Source organism: Centruroides sculpturatus, unplaced genomic scaffold (assembly GCF_000671375.1).
Source record: "Centruroides sculpturatus isolate CEXI.00-Female unplaced genomic scaffold, Cexi_2.0 scaffold133, whole genome shotgun sequence".
NCBI classification, from domain to species: Eukaryota; Metazoa; Arthropoda; class Arachnida; order Scorpiones; family Buthidae; genus Centruroides; species Centruroides sculpturatus.
Genome location: NW_019384319.1, coordinates 104,373 through 118,622, shown reverse-complemented (window position 1 = coordinate 118,622; position 14,250 = coordinate 104,373). Strand labels below are relative to the sequence as shown.

Sequence of the window (14,250 nt, the reverse complement as noted above, 5' to 3'; positions counted from 1 at the left end):
ACTTTCATAATCAAGCAGATAAAAATGAGCCAAAAAATAATTTTAGTTAATAGAATATTTATTTTTGAATTTAACCTTGGGATTAATAAATGATTCATTTTTATTAAAAAGCAGCCAATGATACATTCCCATTTATGGTGAAATGCTTGGATGCATCAATGAGGAAGGAAGTTATGTTGGATGAATGACCACATCTATCGGAATAAAATAATTATCGCTTCTCTAACTCTCCCTCCAAATGCACCACTTTAGCTAACCTAACGTCTAATAAATGATTAAATCAATCAAATAATTGTCTGTAAAAGTGCATTTTTGAGGCACATCCATCAGAAAATAGCGAGCAACTTTGGCAGTTTTCTCGCTAGTGAAACAGGATATGAAGTAATTGGAGACTGGACCAGCTTGTTTCTGTCATATATATATATTTCCCCCCTTCCCAGCGAGGAAATTCTCCTCAGAACATTTGTTATTACCATTACAACAATTCCATTAGAAGAATTTCGTACAGGGAGGGAAAAAATAAGTTATTTCCACTTAATATTCTCGAAAGAATGAACAAAAGTTAAGATATGTCGCATGTTTAAATCAAAAGAGACGGGGGAGGAAGGGGAAGGAATTCAAAAATTAAACACAGAATAGCGCCATCTGTTAGGGTTTTACATAAATAACCGCTATCTAATCGAGGATAAATTATAGTTTTAACGATAATTGTCGTAAAAAAAATCAATAAAAAGCGATTAACAGCAAATTTAATGTATAAATAATACGTCGTTATATTAAGTTAACGTCTTTATATTTTATTTTATTTTCCCCCTCACTTTCCTCCTCTCTGTGTGCGTTGTTAAGACAATAGGAAAACTTTTGCAGTTTCTTGAGAGTTAAAACAAATAAAAGTTAAGAGATTAGAAAAAAAAGAAGACGTCCTTTTACTGTCCCTTGATATCCTAGACATTTCGGTACTCTTTGGGGAATTTTCAAGAGTATTCTGGAATGCAAAAGTACTTGCACAAAGGAGTTGGGTGCAAAATACTTTTAATCTCTGCAGGGATCTACTTTATTCCATTTTATTCTACCCAATGCTATTTGCATCAAAAATAAGAGTAGAATCTGAATAAAATTCGCCCCCTTTTTAATATTATTTTTCCAGCTCCAACGATAATCTTATCTTCCTCTTTTGCCACTTGAACTTTGTATGTAAAGACTCCCATTCTTTGTATATTAACACTGTTTACAATATTACTTTTATCGCATCAAAATCTATTAAATATTTTAGATTTTATAATTAATAAATCATTTTTTTTTTCTCTTCCTACTATAAACATAACTCGAGTTACTGTTTAATTTGGGTTAAATATTTAGTTTTCGTATGGGAAAAATGCTTTTAATTCGAAGAAAATGCCGTTTAATTCCTTTACGATTTTTAAAATAAATAAACGTTCTTCGATTTTTAATATAATTTATCAAGTTCGACGTAACGATGACGCTATGCAGACGTCATCAATCATAATATAGAAATAGCCTAGCTTCGTCCTTTCATTCAATCATGTTAATCGATTGATGCGCGGTGATATTGGTAGATCGTCTTACTTTTTTTTTATATCCTTAAAAATCAATTTTCAAAAATAGATTTTCCCCTACGGAATAAAATAATTAATTTCCTTTTTTTTAAAATTTCGTAATCAATTTTTATATACCAAACGATCAGATATTTTTTCAAATTACATCATAGCGCCATCTGGTAAGCGAAATAATCGATTATATAGTTAAAAAATTAAAAATGAAACAAAAAAAAATCATTAGACTAAATAATTTTTTAAAACTAATACTTAAATAATTATTAATAAAAGTATGTTTTAATACAGTTTTTAAGATTACATACGCAAAAAATAAATTTGTGTAACGTCGCGACTGACAAAACTTGTTTGTATATCAGCGCCATCTAGGGTTTCCTACTTAACCGAGAGAGGAAATGCTCTTCTTTTTCCGAGCGAGTTGTTTATCGCCTATACAAGAGAATTCATTTAAGATATTATAAATCTTTAATGGCTCAGGAAGGGAAAATCTTACATAAAATCGAAGCTTATACCTGAAGCCAGCCACATCCTTAAACACTATTCAATTTATAATATATGCAAGGGAAGGGGAAAAAGAAATTAAAGTAGTTTCTATCAGTGTCTCGTCTTAGAAAATTTAAATAAAGTGCAGTTATGTACTGTACCAACATATTTATAAAGAAAATGCGTTTTTAAAGTTCGTCTCCGAGCAATATTTCGAACTAGATCGGCGTATTGTGCGAGATGGAAAATGTTATCATGACAAAACGAGCATCTTATCTCTTAATATTCTCCACTTTCATCGATATACTCTTTTGATATTACTAATGGATAATATAGCCAGAGCCATTAAGGAGAAGCCATATTGAAGGAGAGCTTCGATGCATAATGAAGCGTTTCTTTTAATGACAAGGCAAGCTTACCCAACGATCCTACCAGAAATCAATCTTGGAGCTGTTAATAAATGAAATATCTACATTTTGATAATAAGATTTTTAAAAAGAAAATCTCGCTTTTCGTTATGTTGATGGCTCCTGCTCCCATTTCCTCTCTTCTTAGGCTCTTCGGAAGGCATTTGTCTTAATTAATGGTGTTCGTAACTGAGAATATATGCTCTGCCTCTTCCTTCTTCGCTTTCATCTAGCATAACTGAGGTTCATTCATCTCTATTTTTTTAAAAAAAGTATAAAAAATATTCTCGGAAGTAAAACTTTATTCTTAAAGTTTTAAGAATCTTGAATAAAATCCGGTATTTTCAGCACGTAATTCCATTTTTCCATCCCAGCAACAACGTGTTAATCAACTAACTAATTAAATCTTTCAACAGAGCGGAACTTAACGGAAATCAGAAATCATAATTTATTTTTGCTGCAACAATGGTTTACAAAATTATGATGATGTTCACGCATGCTCATTTAACGTCTATCATAGCAACATCATCATTAAAATGGGCTTAAACGTCTTCATTATTCTATCCAATATAACAATAAAAAAAGCTTATCGTGAAGAGAAATATTTAAACAAGTTTAATTCACAAAAGATTGTACCCGCGTGAGCTTAATGCCTTTATTTTTAATAATAGCAGAAAGTTAGACTGCATTTTTGACATTAAATATAGATTTTTCATTGTTTTTCACTTATTTATTTATCCTTAACGACTCACGCAAAGGCTCAATAAAGAGTCGTATCTGGGTTTACGCTTCTCGAATTTAACACAGAAATCAGATAACAAAAACAGGATGAATGAAGAGTTTCGACTAAACAAGGAAGTCATCTACAATATTTATTTAAAAATTAATCAATTTTAAACAAAATAATTCGAATTTTTAAACGTTACTAATGCCAATTTTTCGCAGCTTCGACTTTTTTCCCCGCTTCAAATAATTAACAACTCAGCATTAAAAAATAAACAAAGGGTCTGAAATTCTCATTAAATAAATAGTTTTTACAAAAATGCATATACAGCAACTAAACAGAAAACATTAGCAAAGCATTTTTTTAATCTTAAATAAAAAAACACAGCACTTAAAGAGGGATTTTCCATAACAACAGAAGGAGGGAAACATTATAGAAATTGAAAATAAAAACATAATTTTAATTGTTTTATTGTTGAAATTGGTCAAATATAAAGTTTAAAAATAGAACAATTTAAAATTCACGTTACAAAAAATTTGATGTATGTAAATATAGGCCTACTTTAAAGTTTAATTATAAGATATCGATTATTTTCTGAATTTATAATTTAATATATAATTTAATAGTAAGTGATAAAGTATGGAGAAGTGTATTAGATTTTACTGTAGATAGTGATATAAAAATATACTGGTAGATAATTTAATTGTAAATTGTACAAACCGACAAAGAGACAAGAAGAGCTTTTGAGAATCTACTGGCAAAAAAATATTTTTTTTTTACTTAAGGTGACAAGAAGATAATATTTTATCTTTTTTTAGTACTTAAAAAAGTAAATTTTTTATTTATTTATCTACTTTAAGTAACAAAAATGGAACAGACAAACGAACACAATTTATAATAAATAATACAAGAGTATAGAGAAGCGTGTGTAATATATCATCGCCTCATCTCGATTGCAATAAATCAGACGTTTATAATATGAAAACTATAAATGAAATGACATATAAATGGCAAATAAACAATTTCTTATTTGTTCTATTTTTTTCTCGTTTTAATAATTTATCCAACCGTTACAAAATCTCATATTTATGTAAATTTGTCCGAGGTCAGCCGTAAACGTGCGATAGATAGGAGAGGGGTAGAGCAAAAAAGAATTCCAATGTTCAGTTGAAGTTGACAACTTATTGAGTGCAGGAACATGTCAACATGACTAGACCAGCTGCGCCAGTTTACACCACTTCTCGACAGAGAACACCATCGACAAATAAACCACCGATAAAATGGGGTGATGTGAATATCGAATTATTTGCTAGATATATATATATATATATATATAAAATTTCGATAAAATTCATATAAATCAATAAGGGAGCGACGAAGTNATTTTTCCTTTCTATTCTATCGGGTATAGCACGATAATGCAAGAGAGTCGAGAAATTTGCAAATCCCGATAATTCCGGCATTCTTTGTCAAAAAAAGTAAACAGAACGGGGCTATTTCTAGATGACCGATTTGTGCGCAAGAATTGATCCGAATCGACTGCATCCCTTCTATACTAAAAAATAACTTTTTTTAAATATTATTTTACATTTAAAATTCGATTCGTTTGCTGGAGCGTTAACCCCTCTCTCTCGGTTCTTGTTGACCATCTCGACTTTCTTTATTGACTGAGGTACTTAATGAATAAAAATCGTTCCTATACTAAGATAAAAATCTGCATTCTTTTAAGCATTAGGAGAAAAGATAGGGCTAACTCGATACAGCGAAGTTATAAATTGCCCTCTCTCTCTATTGACTCTCAGACTTTGCTGTGAGGTTGCTGATTGTTTCTTTGTGCTTTTGTGAAGATGGAGCCATTCTCAGAGCCGCCTTTACTGTAAAACTTGTAAATATTCTCTTTAATCGTCTGTAATTTTGCCATTTCCTTCCATGAGCGGTCCCATAATTAATTAATGATTAACCATAAAGGATTTATTTCACTTAATAGAACGATTTACAGAATTATTATATTAATAAGACGATTTGGATCTCATTTCGCTTGTTTATAACTAGGCATAAGCTTTAACTCTTAATAATGTATTGATATTATGAATATTCTGTGCGATCTTGATTAATAAATTTAATTCTATAGCTGTAATTAATTTAATTTAGTATCTATTTGGAACAACATGACTAAATGCGTATAATATATATTTAATTATATTTATTATGTAAACAAACTTCCGATTATTTTCGTAAAATCCATTAAAAAATTTATTTCAAAAAATTATATAAGAAGTAAAACCTGTGTAAGCCGGAATCGCATTGTACCGAATTTTTTCCGTTTTAGACAGGTTTTACTGTATTTTTAAAAGAATTCCCTTAGTAAAATCTTTACAATTTTGCGAATAAACACGGGGTAAAGCCGTTAAATGAAGTATTTTTTAAATTCTAATGTAAAGTCAATTATTTTTATTAAACGATTTAGCTTAATAAAAAATAAATATTTAATTTAAAAATTATAACCTTTAAGCCTATGTTTATCAGAAACATATAGAAAAAATAATATTAAAATACAGCAAAACCTAAGGCAGAACCTGAATAGAATGAAAACCTGCCAACTATGCGATTCCGGTTTACACAGGTTTTACTGTATCGTCATCATTATTAAAACGTATAAAGTAATACTTTCCATAATTTCTTTTTTAATTTCTAAACTTTAATAGTGTTTAAAAAGAATTATAACATTTTTAGAATTTTTTTCCCTTATAAAATTAGAGAAAATAATGTTAAAGAAGCAACACCATTATAAATCATTAAGCTATATTTAATTATTTTTTATGTAATAAAATATTTAAATAACTTTAAAATTGTATTGAGAAATTTTTAAAAGTCTTTATATATCGATAATTTATAGGCCTAAATTACGTTACAGAGAAGAACTAGAAATGGAAACTCCAATTTGAATTGAATGTAGTATATTATTGAGTCACGTTTCTTCCTATGCTAATAATTAATTATTTAACTAATTAAATGATTAAAATAGACTATTTATAGAATATATAGAGGTCAGTAATTTAAATAAATCTTAAATTTTCATAATTTTTCTATGCAAAAGGCGAGAAAGAGGAGTTTAAAACAGTGTCAATGTCAATTTATTGTAGTGATATATTTGACCGACGATTCCTTCCTTGAATGCTTGTAATTAAATAATTAATTAAAATGAATAAAATAAACTATTTATAGAATTTTTAAAGGTTAATAATTTCAATAAATCTTAAATTTTAATAATTTTGTGTACGAAAAAAAAGAGAAAAATGCATTTGAAATAGTATCGCTATCAATTCAATTCCGAAATCGTTATGTAATAACTGATTGTTTTTACCATTATAATGACTTAAAGCTTAAAATCATAGACATTTTCATTAAATTCTGTAAGAATCGTTTATAAGATTTAACAATTTTATAGAAGGAAACAAACAATTTAAGGAAAAACTAAATTTAAAACATCAGAACATAAGAATTGCCTTGTTTAATGTAATATTATAAATGGTAATCAACATAGGCCGTTAACAATGTTCATTAGCCTACATTAAATTTGATGATATAAATTAAATATAATTTTATAGATAATTAAATTCGGGAGGAAAATGATAATTCTAAAAGAATACATTAAAAAATGAATAGGAAACGATAATGATTGGAAATTATGCAAAATATTCTATTATGAAAAGGAAAGAAAAAGGAATTTATTATCATTTTTTTATATAAAACATAAAAATTAATTAATTTCGTTTCATTCTGCCTCAATAAGCATATTTTTCGGGGGGTTATTTAAGTAGTGGTGTGACTCATTCTGCAGTAACAATCTTTCGAGTGATTTCTATTCCAAATTTAGCATCTCTCCGGATTAAATATGCGTTAATAAAAGCTTTTGTAAAGGGTTTAAGAGCGAACGGGAGGATGAACTGAATTAACTTTACAACATGGAAAACGGCAAGCTTTTGCCTTCTAAATCGCTGGAAATACGAATTTTTTTTCCTTCCTCCTTTAAAGGATAAATCACTTTAATTTCCCTATTCAATTTTTGCGAATTTTCTTGTATATATTTGATTGCTAGCTGCTTATATAAGGCGGGGTATCTCCAACAGGTGGATCAATTCCCATTGAGGCAACAAAATGATGAAAGATCGCGTCTTCTACATGAAAAATGGTGATAGCAGTCTACCCACTTGACTCAGTGAAATATCAACGGTTACCATAGCAACAAACATAGCGTGAGACTTCCCTTAATCTCATTCCCTTCTACAATTTAGCATTCCTTCCACTAAAAGTATAATTAGCGATGGAAGAGAATCGGTAGCCAATGCTATCAAAATCTGAAAATTATAAGTCGGATGATAACTGAGAATTAATCTAAATGTCTCCGTGAGCGATGCACATCCGAGTAGAATGAGTAAAGGGTGGAGAATTTATGCTTTAATGTATCTCGACCTCTATTCAATTTGTTTAATAACCTTCTCCGACTCGTAACCTGTTTACTTGTAGTCGTGTGAGGATAAATTGGTAAATTACTAACGAAATTTAGACTTTTCTCCTTACTAATGAGTAAAGTTTTGATGATTATAGCATTTACATTTGTAGATTATGATACAAATCGTTCCATCTCCTTTAAACCCGCATTTTAAAGTATCATATAGTAAATAATTGTGAAAGAGATAGATGATATATGATCTTTTCCTTAGTAAACAGCAGCTGGGGATGTTCTCAGCGCTTTCCTATTTCAAACAACAAACTATTTGTTGCATGACTATCCCTATATGGATATGTAAAGACAAATAGTATTATCGTGAATCGAATGGAAATTCTAATCTCGTCTGGATAGAAAACTGATATCTATGTTATGTAAACTTTAAAGAAAAAATTTCACAATTTATATACTTAAAAAGAAATTTTTTTAAAACTTTTCTATATTTTACCATGGATAAAATTGTTAAATTTTAAAAAATAATATTTATAAAAACCTTATTCAACTTTGTTTTACGATGCCACCATGATCTAAGTGAACAGTAAGTTTCTTTATATATATATATATAATTTTTTAAGCATTTTAGCAAACATCTAGCATTAGGACGAATTGGGTAGGAGGCTCTTCCAAGCTGGCAGAACGCCAAATCGTAGAGGATTAAAAACCAACCCTTATAAATAAGGAATGCCGTCAATAACGTGTTGGCGTATTGCCAGATTACTAACGTGTTGATAACGTCTAAGAAACGATGAGTTCCTTACTGTTTTTGCGATAAAAAAATGTCCAGACGCAGCTAAACGCTTACACAATAGAATTTCTGAAGTTACAAATTAAACGATAACCGAGAAGAATTTACTTTCAACCAGAAAACTTTGAAAAGAAACAAGGGAAAACGAATCCGTTATCTTTATGTATAACGGGGAAGAGCCATTTACAGGGGCGGGGCGAGAACTTCACATAAAGATATTAATAGCGGGAAATTATGAGTAAATTATTTATATAACTACTTGTGGGGGTGTATAATAATGGAGAGATGTGGGCATGCGCCAATTATTGTAATCACTATGGCAACGGGAGACTAAATGACAGTCCACACTCATTATTTAGACAGATGTGGTTGAAAGGTGACATGCTCGTTAGCTTCAAGATTAAATGTTATTAGTAAGTCAAACAACACTACAACCAATTGGACAACTTCATAAATGCAAATATACTACGAGGAATAAACTGAAAAATATGCTTAAAATGCCTAGAGATGCAATTAGACACGATGATAACCTCATCACGTAACAGGAAATGTAGGAGTTTAAAGCTCCACTCGTGCAAACTATACCATAAAATTATCCTTACACAACACTACGCCACTTATAAGAGGCAGCTATGATCGATTTTGTTGATGGTAATATATATATTATTTTAATAAAATTAAGATAAAATTTATGAACACGCATTAATCTGTATATACAAGTAACATAAATCTTCTTTGAGTAATGATAAAGAGATTATAAGCAACTGCCGAATTTACTATATATCGTGAAAAACCATCGAGATATCATTCTCATATTTCTAAAGATATTAACGATTTATCTAGAAAAATAAATCTGTAGAGAATTTTTCAAATATTTATTTTTATTCACTTACTAAAAATAAGATCAAACTGGTTTATAGGAATATTAAACTGCAATAAACATAAACAGAATAGAATAAACTTATTTTCTACAGTAAAATATAATTTGATTTATAAAAAGATAACTTTATATTATTGATCCTACAACTATTTTAACTACGAACATATTTCAGCAAGAAGTAAATTATAGAAATCAATGGATATTTATTATGATTTTAAAGGCTAGAAAATATCGTTTATAATTAAAAAAACGGTTAAAATTCAGTTAAATTTTAATAGAAAATGTCTCAAAACATTACTCTCAACCTATTAATACGTTTTTTATATCTCGTCGATTTAACTTTAAATAACTTAGGTTTAAATTTGAGTTACAAGTTAAGATATTCTACGAATTATTATACGCCAAAATTCAAAGCACTGATTTATAATTAAATCACGTCTCATTGTTCCTGTACATAACGCTATATCAACAAACCGAAACATTAGAATAGGCGAAATTGTTAGTTTGGAGCTAGAATATCTCTAATTATATTCAGCGTAATCGTGTCAACAGAATTATGAGGCTAAGAGAAAAAAAATTATATTCTGTATATAGTCGACTCATCACTTTATTTATCTTTACTAACGAGTTACTTAAAAATCTGCGTGATTGGAAAGTTTATTTGAGTAAAAGTTAGCTTCATTTGCATTAAAAAAAATTATTGAGCTTCCACTTATCCAGTTTTGTAAGGATGACATAAGGTTTTGTCGTCTCTTACCAATTATCGAATGTTTTAATTAAAGAAGAGGATTTTTTTAAAAATGTTTATAAGGTGTAACAATTGTTATTTTGATCCTTAATGTGATTTACCTGTCAGTTATCGTGTTTACAACCTTCTTGTAATTAGCAAAGACGACTTGAACCACAGAACTCGTATCTCGTGGGAAGTATTAGACTAAAGATGGCCGATAATGAAGAAAGCTCTTTAACGTATAGAGGAGTGACTTAACTACGGGTGAAAATTCTTTTTTCCCCCTCTCTCTGCTTAAGAAACTGATTTTCTATGAAACCGAATCAATTAAAGATTATTGCTTCTTTCGTGGAAAGTAAATAAAATTTTCTCGAAAAAATTCACATTTTTGGATATTAAATCAATTGTTCTTATGAGGTTTTGTAGAAGGTAAGTTCTCGTTTTGAAGAGTGTAATTAACTTGTGTGCATTTTTAGAAAGATTGATCAATAATAATTGCATTTTTCGTTAGGAAACTTCAGCTAAGTTACTGTTTTGGATGATTTTAAAGTGAAATTTAATAGAGAATAAAGTAAAAATTTTCATTCCTGCGACTATAAAAGGCGTGAGATCGCATTCAAAATCGATTGAAGGATGAATTTCTTTTCTTTTTCCCTTCTAAAACTCAGGAAACGAATCGGATTCCGTCACGTGTTGGCTTAGCTCCAAGACGTAAACTGCACTTTTACACCTTGGGCGTGCCCCGAAGACACACGACAGAATTTTTGAAAAAAAGAAAGAAAATCTCGTCTCTTCCTACGAGACTAAAGAGACCTGATTAGAAAAATCTGTATCTGTTCAACATCTCCCGGGAGAGCAACCGATGCGCGAGGATCAGATAGCCATTTCGGATTGTTAGTTGACGAAATCGCTTCGGGAGTAAACGAGTTAAAACCTGAAGATGTAATGACGTAAAACCCTTTATAGTAGATTCACCTTAGAGCTTTAAGCGAACATTTGGGGATTCTTAAGAAGGAAAGATCAAGTTATTTGGTCTGTCAAAACTTAACGACTTCGAAGTGTAGAGAGCAAGCGCACTATCATCCCAGGACAGTCGTCAAGTTATAGTAGGAAGCTGAAAGTCGTTCTCAATGGTACTATTTAGTCGGATTCACTTCACGTATTGCTAGAGTCGTACCCATTGGGTTTGTTCTACTTTATTCATTTGCAGTTAGCACCTCTACCGGGGAACTCGCATCCATTTAAACGCATTTATATCTAAATTTGTTTTTTTTCTTTTCATCTTCCTCCTCGTTTTATTCCTTTTTTAACCAAATGGAATCATTAATCACATCCGAATTTATTAGAGGAGGAGGAAAGAGGCAGATGGCCTCTTTCCTATTCTAATTCCTAGAGAAGAAATGACTTTTAATGGAAAATTTTCTGATTTTGTAAATGGAAAAGTATATATAAAAAATTGCTTTAATCTTTATAAAAAATACAAAAATTAAACGAAAAATCTTAATAAGAGAAATTTTCTCTAGAGGAAATGCGCTTTGGAAGAGTGGAATGAACTCTGTAGAATAGGAAAACCGGTTGCAAGGAAGGTTGAAAGAGCCGTGTTTGTTCAGGAAGAAATTGGCCAAATGAAACACTTCTACTTGTTTGCCAAAGGAAGATCAAATGGAGAATGGCGAATAACGACTTACTATTAACTTAATAAACGAGACTGTATTCTGTTGAATAAATAACATGCAAATTTGAGAAGGTAGACGATGGAGGGAACAGAATAAATCCCATTTAAATATATGCAAATGCTTCATTGTTTTCTTTCATCCGGATCATGATTCATCTTATGACTCATAGGATCATATTGAGTGCTCCCCTCTCGTAGCGAGTCATAACGAGAGAGAGCTCGGGGAAAACCTTTCAGGAATGGTTAAGCTTAACCTAATTAAACCCCTACACTCGACTTTATATCAGATATTTTAATGCGTTAAAGGTTAAGATGCTCTCGAAAGCTTTTTAAATTATCGTAAGAATAATGCCCCGATAGAACTAAGTAGGTTAGACTATTCTCCATTTCGTAAGTGGAGAGTTAATGTGGCAAACTTATTTGAATACTAATGACACTTTAAGATAAAGTGGGATAGCCATAAAGCGGAGAAAGACGGCCGTAAGAAGGAAAAATCATGCCAACTTACCTGTTGGTTTTTATATTTTCTAGACAAGTAGGCTCGAAAGTGAGACTGTATGCAGACAGCAGCACTGTCTCGGTCGCTCTTCTGTGGAAGAGACACAACTGTTAGTCAAGGCAAACAGAGCACCGAGCGTTCATGTACGAACGCCAAGAGGATGTGGCAGATGGGGATGTGAGTCGCACCGAAGCAAACCGTCCAATGAAAGGTTGCAGGTCCGAGTGAGCGTCGATCAATCCATTGATCGGAAGAGTGAGGGGCGAGGTCTCCGAGCGGGACATTAAATTGATTCTCCTCTGATAAAAGCCAAAATACACCGCGCTAACCATGCACATAAGCTAAAAATAGTTTTCTCCCTATCACCTTATTATACTCGGCGAATAAAAATCCACGCAATCACTCCATAAGTTTGACAAAGAATCCCTCCCGCTCCGGTAAAATCTTCCTTCTTTACTAGAACGTTTTTAAATCCGTGACGAAATGTCGACGTCACTTATCTCTACCCCAGTATATCCCACAATAATGGGAGCGATCGGGGTGAGCGAAGAGGGATCCGACCTGCCAAAAACCCCTTTATCCCGGTCTCTGGCTTGGACACAAACTGCAATTTTATCTTATATTCTTAAACGATTCGTTAATTTCCCATTAGCGAGAGACTTTATGTAATTATGTATCATTTATCTCAATATTATAATCATAATCGGCTCTAATCACCGAAATTATCATCATTTGTTGTAGTTTAAACACGCGGCCGCTTATGGCAAACCCCATAAGTGCTATATCTTCTCTCTGACATCAGCCAGCTTATATTAATGGACTTGACTTAGATGAGTGTTTACGTAGACTAACATTAAACTGCGTAACAGATGGATAAATCATTTGCTTACTCCAAAATATCGCTCCCCCGAACCGATTCCTCCCCCCTTTTTCCAACTCGTTAGCCCTTCGAGTGATTCAATTTTATTAAAACAAACGTCACTAATGTCGCACTCTAGTCTAACTCGTTCTAAGAAATCAACATGTGCTCTGGGTCTTTAAACACACTCTGAATCCAGAAATGTAAACAAAATCAGCGGGGGATAATTATTTTCCGATACAACACCTCTTCCGTCAGCCAACAGAAACTAATTAAAGCTTCTAAGTATGCCATCTTCGTTTCTATGGAAACCTAAGTGATGCGGAGGATCAAAAACCCCGTGACGTCACGGCAAAAGGAGATTTCTTGAATGATTACATAAAACAAGGACTGAATTTTATAAAACAATCCACATTTTTTATCAATATTTCTTCTAGGAATTTAATAAATTCGGTTTAGAGGAATGTTTTTCGTTGGTTTATTTTTTTATATTACTATAAAAGCAAGATTTGCCGATTTATTTCTATAAACAAATTATTAATAAAGATATAAATAGAAATTTTATGAATGTTTTGACTATTTTAATAAATTTTCTTCCACATAATGACTCTCTACTCAACTAATTAAAAGTGGAAAATGTCAAAATTTGATAAACGGGATTTAATACTACAAAAACAAATTTATCAGTAAATATTTTACTAAAAAATATTCTTAATAATAATCCGGATTCTAAGCATTATTTAGCAACAGAAAAGATAATGATAATGCCAGATTTTAAATGTAAATTAATTTAAAACGAAAATATAGTCTATTGAAAGGATTTCTAACATAAAAATTTTTGGAATTAATTAACAAAAAACATTAATGATCAAATTCTGTGTATTTAAAATTTATATTTAACGTCTTTATAAATACAAAGGAGAATTTCCTTCCTTCAAACATATTAGAGCGTAAAAAGATCCAAGAATTATTCTACATAAAACATTAAAAAATTAGTTTAAACTAGAGATTTATTGATTAAAACACTTATAATCTTATGTACAGAAGATCAACCTACGCGATTTCTATAAATATATATTAAAATATTGAATAATTATTGATTAAATATAACAATTTGAAAATGATTTTATTAAAAAAACAAAAAATTTAAGAAAATTTCACGAA

General features: G+C 30.7%; 1 protein-coding gene across 3 annotated transcripts in view; it reads right to left on the bottom strand.

Moving 5' to 3' along the window:
* The window catches only part of LOC111624681 (myb-like protein P), a 93,807-nt gene that overhangs the window by 22,410 nt on the left and 57,147 nt on the right, over positions 1–14,250 (bottom strand). For 2 of the 3 annotated variants that reach the window (XM_023367599.1, XM_023367592.1), the window contains exon 3: positions 12,237–12,317. The exons of the other annotated variant lie outside the window; for it this stretch is intronic. In XM_023367599.1, coding sequence (XP_023223367.1) covers positions 12,237–12,317 — 81 coding nt within the window. The remainder of the gene's footprint in view (positions 1–12,236; positions 12,318–14,250) is intronic. 3 annotated transcript variants of the gene reach the window in all.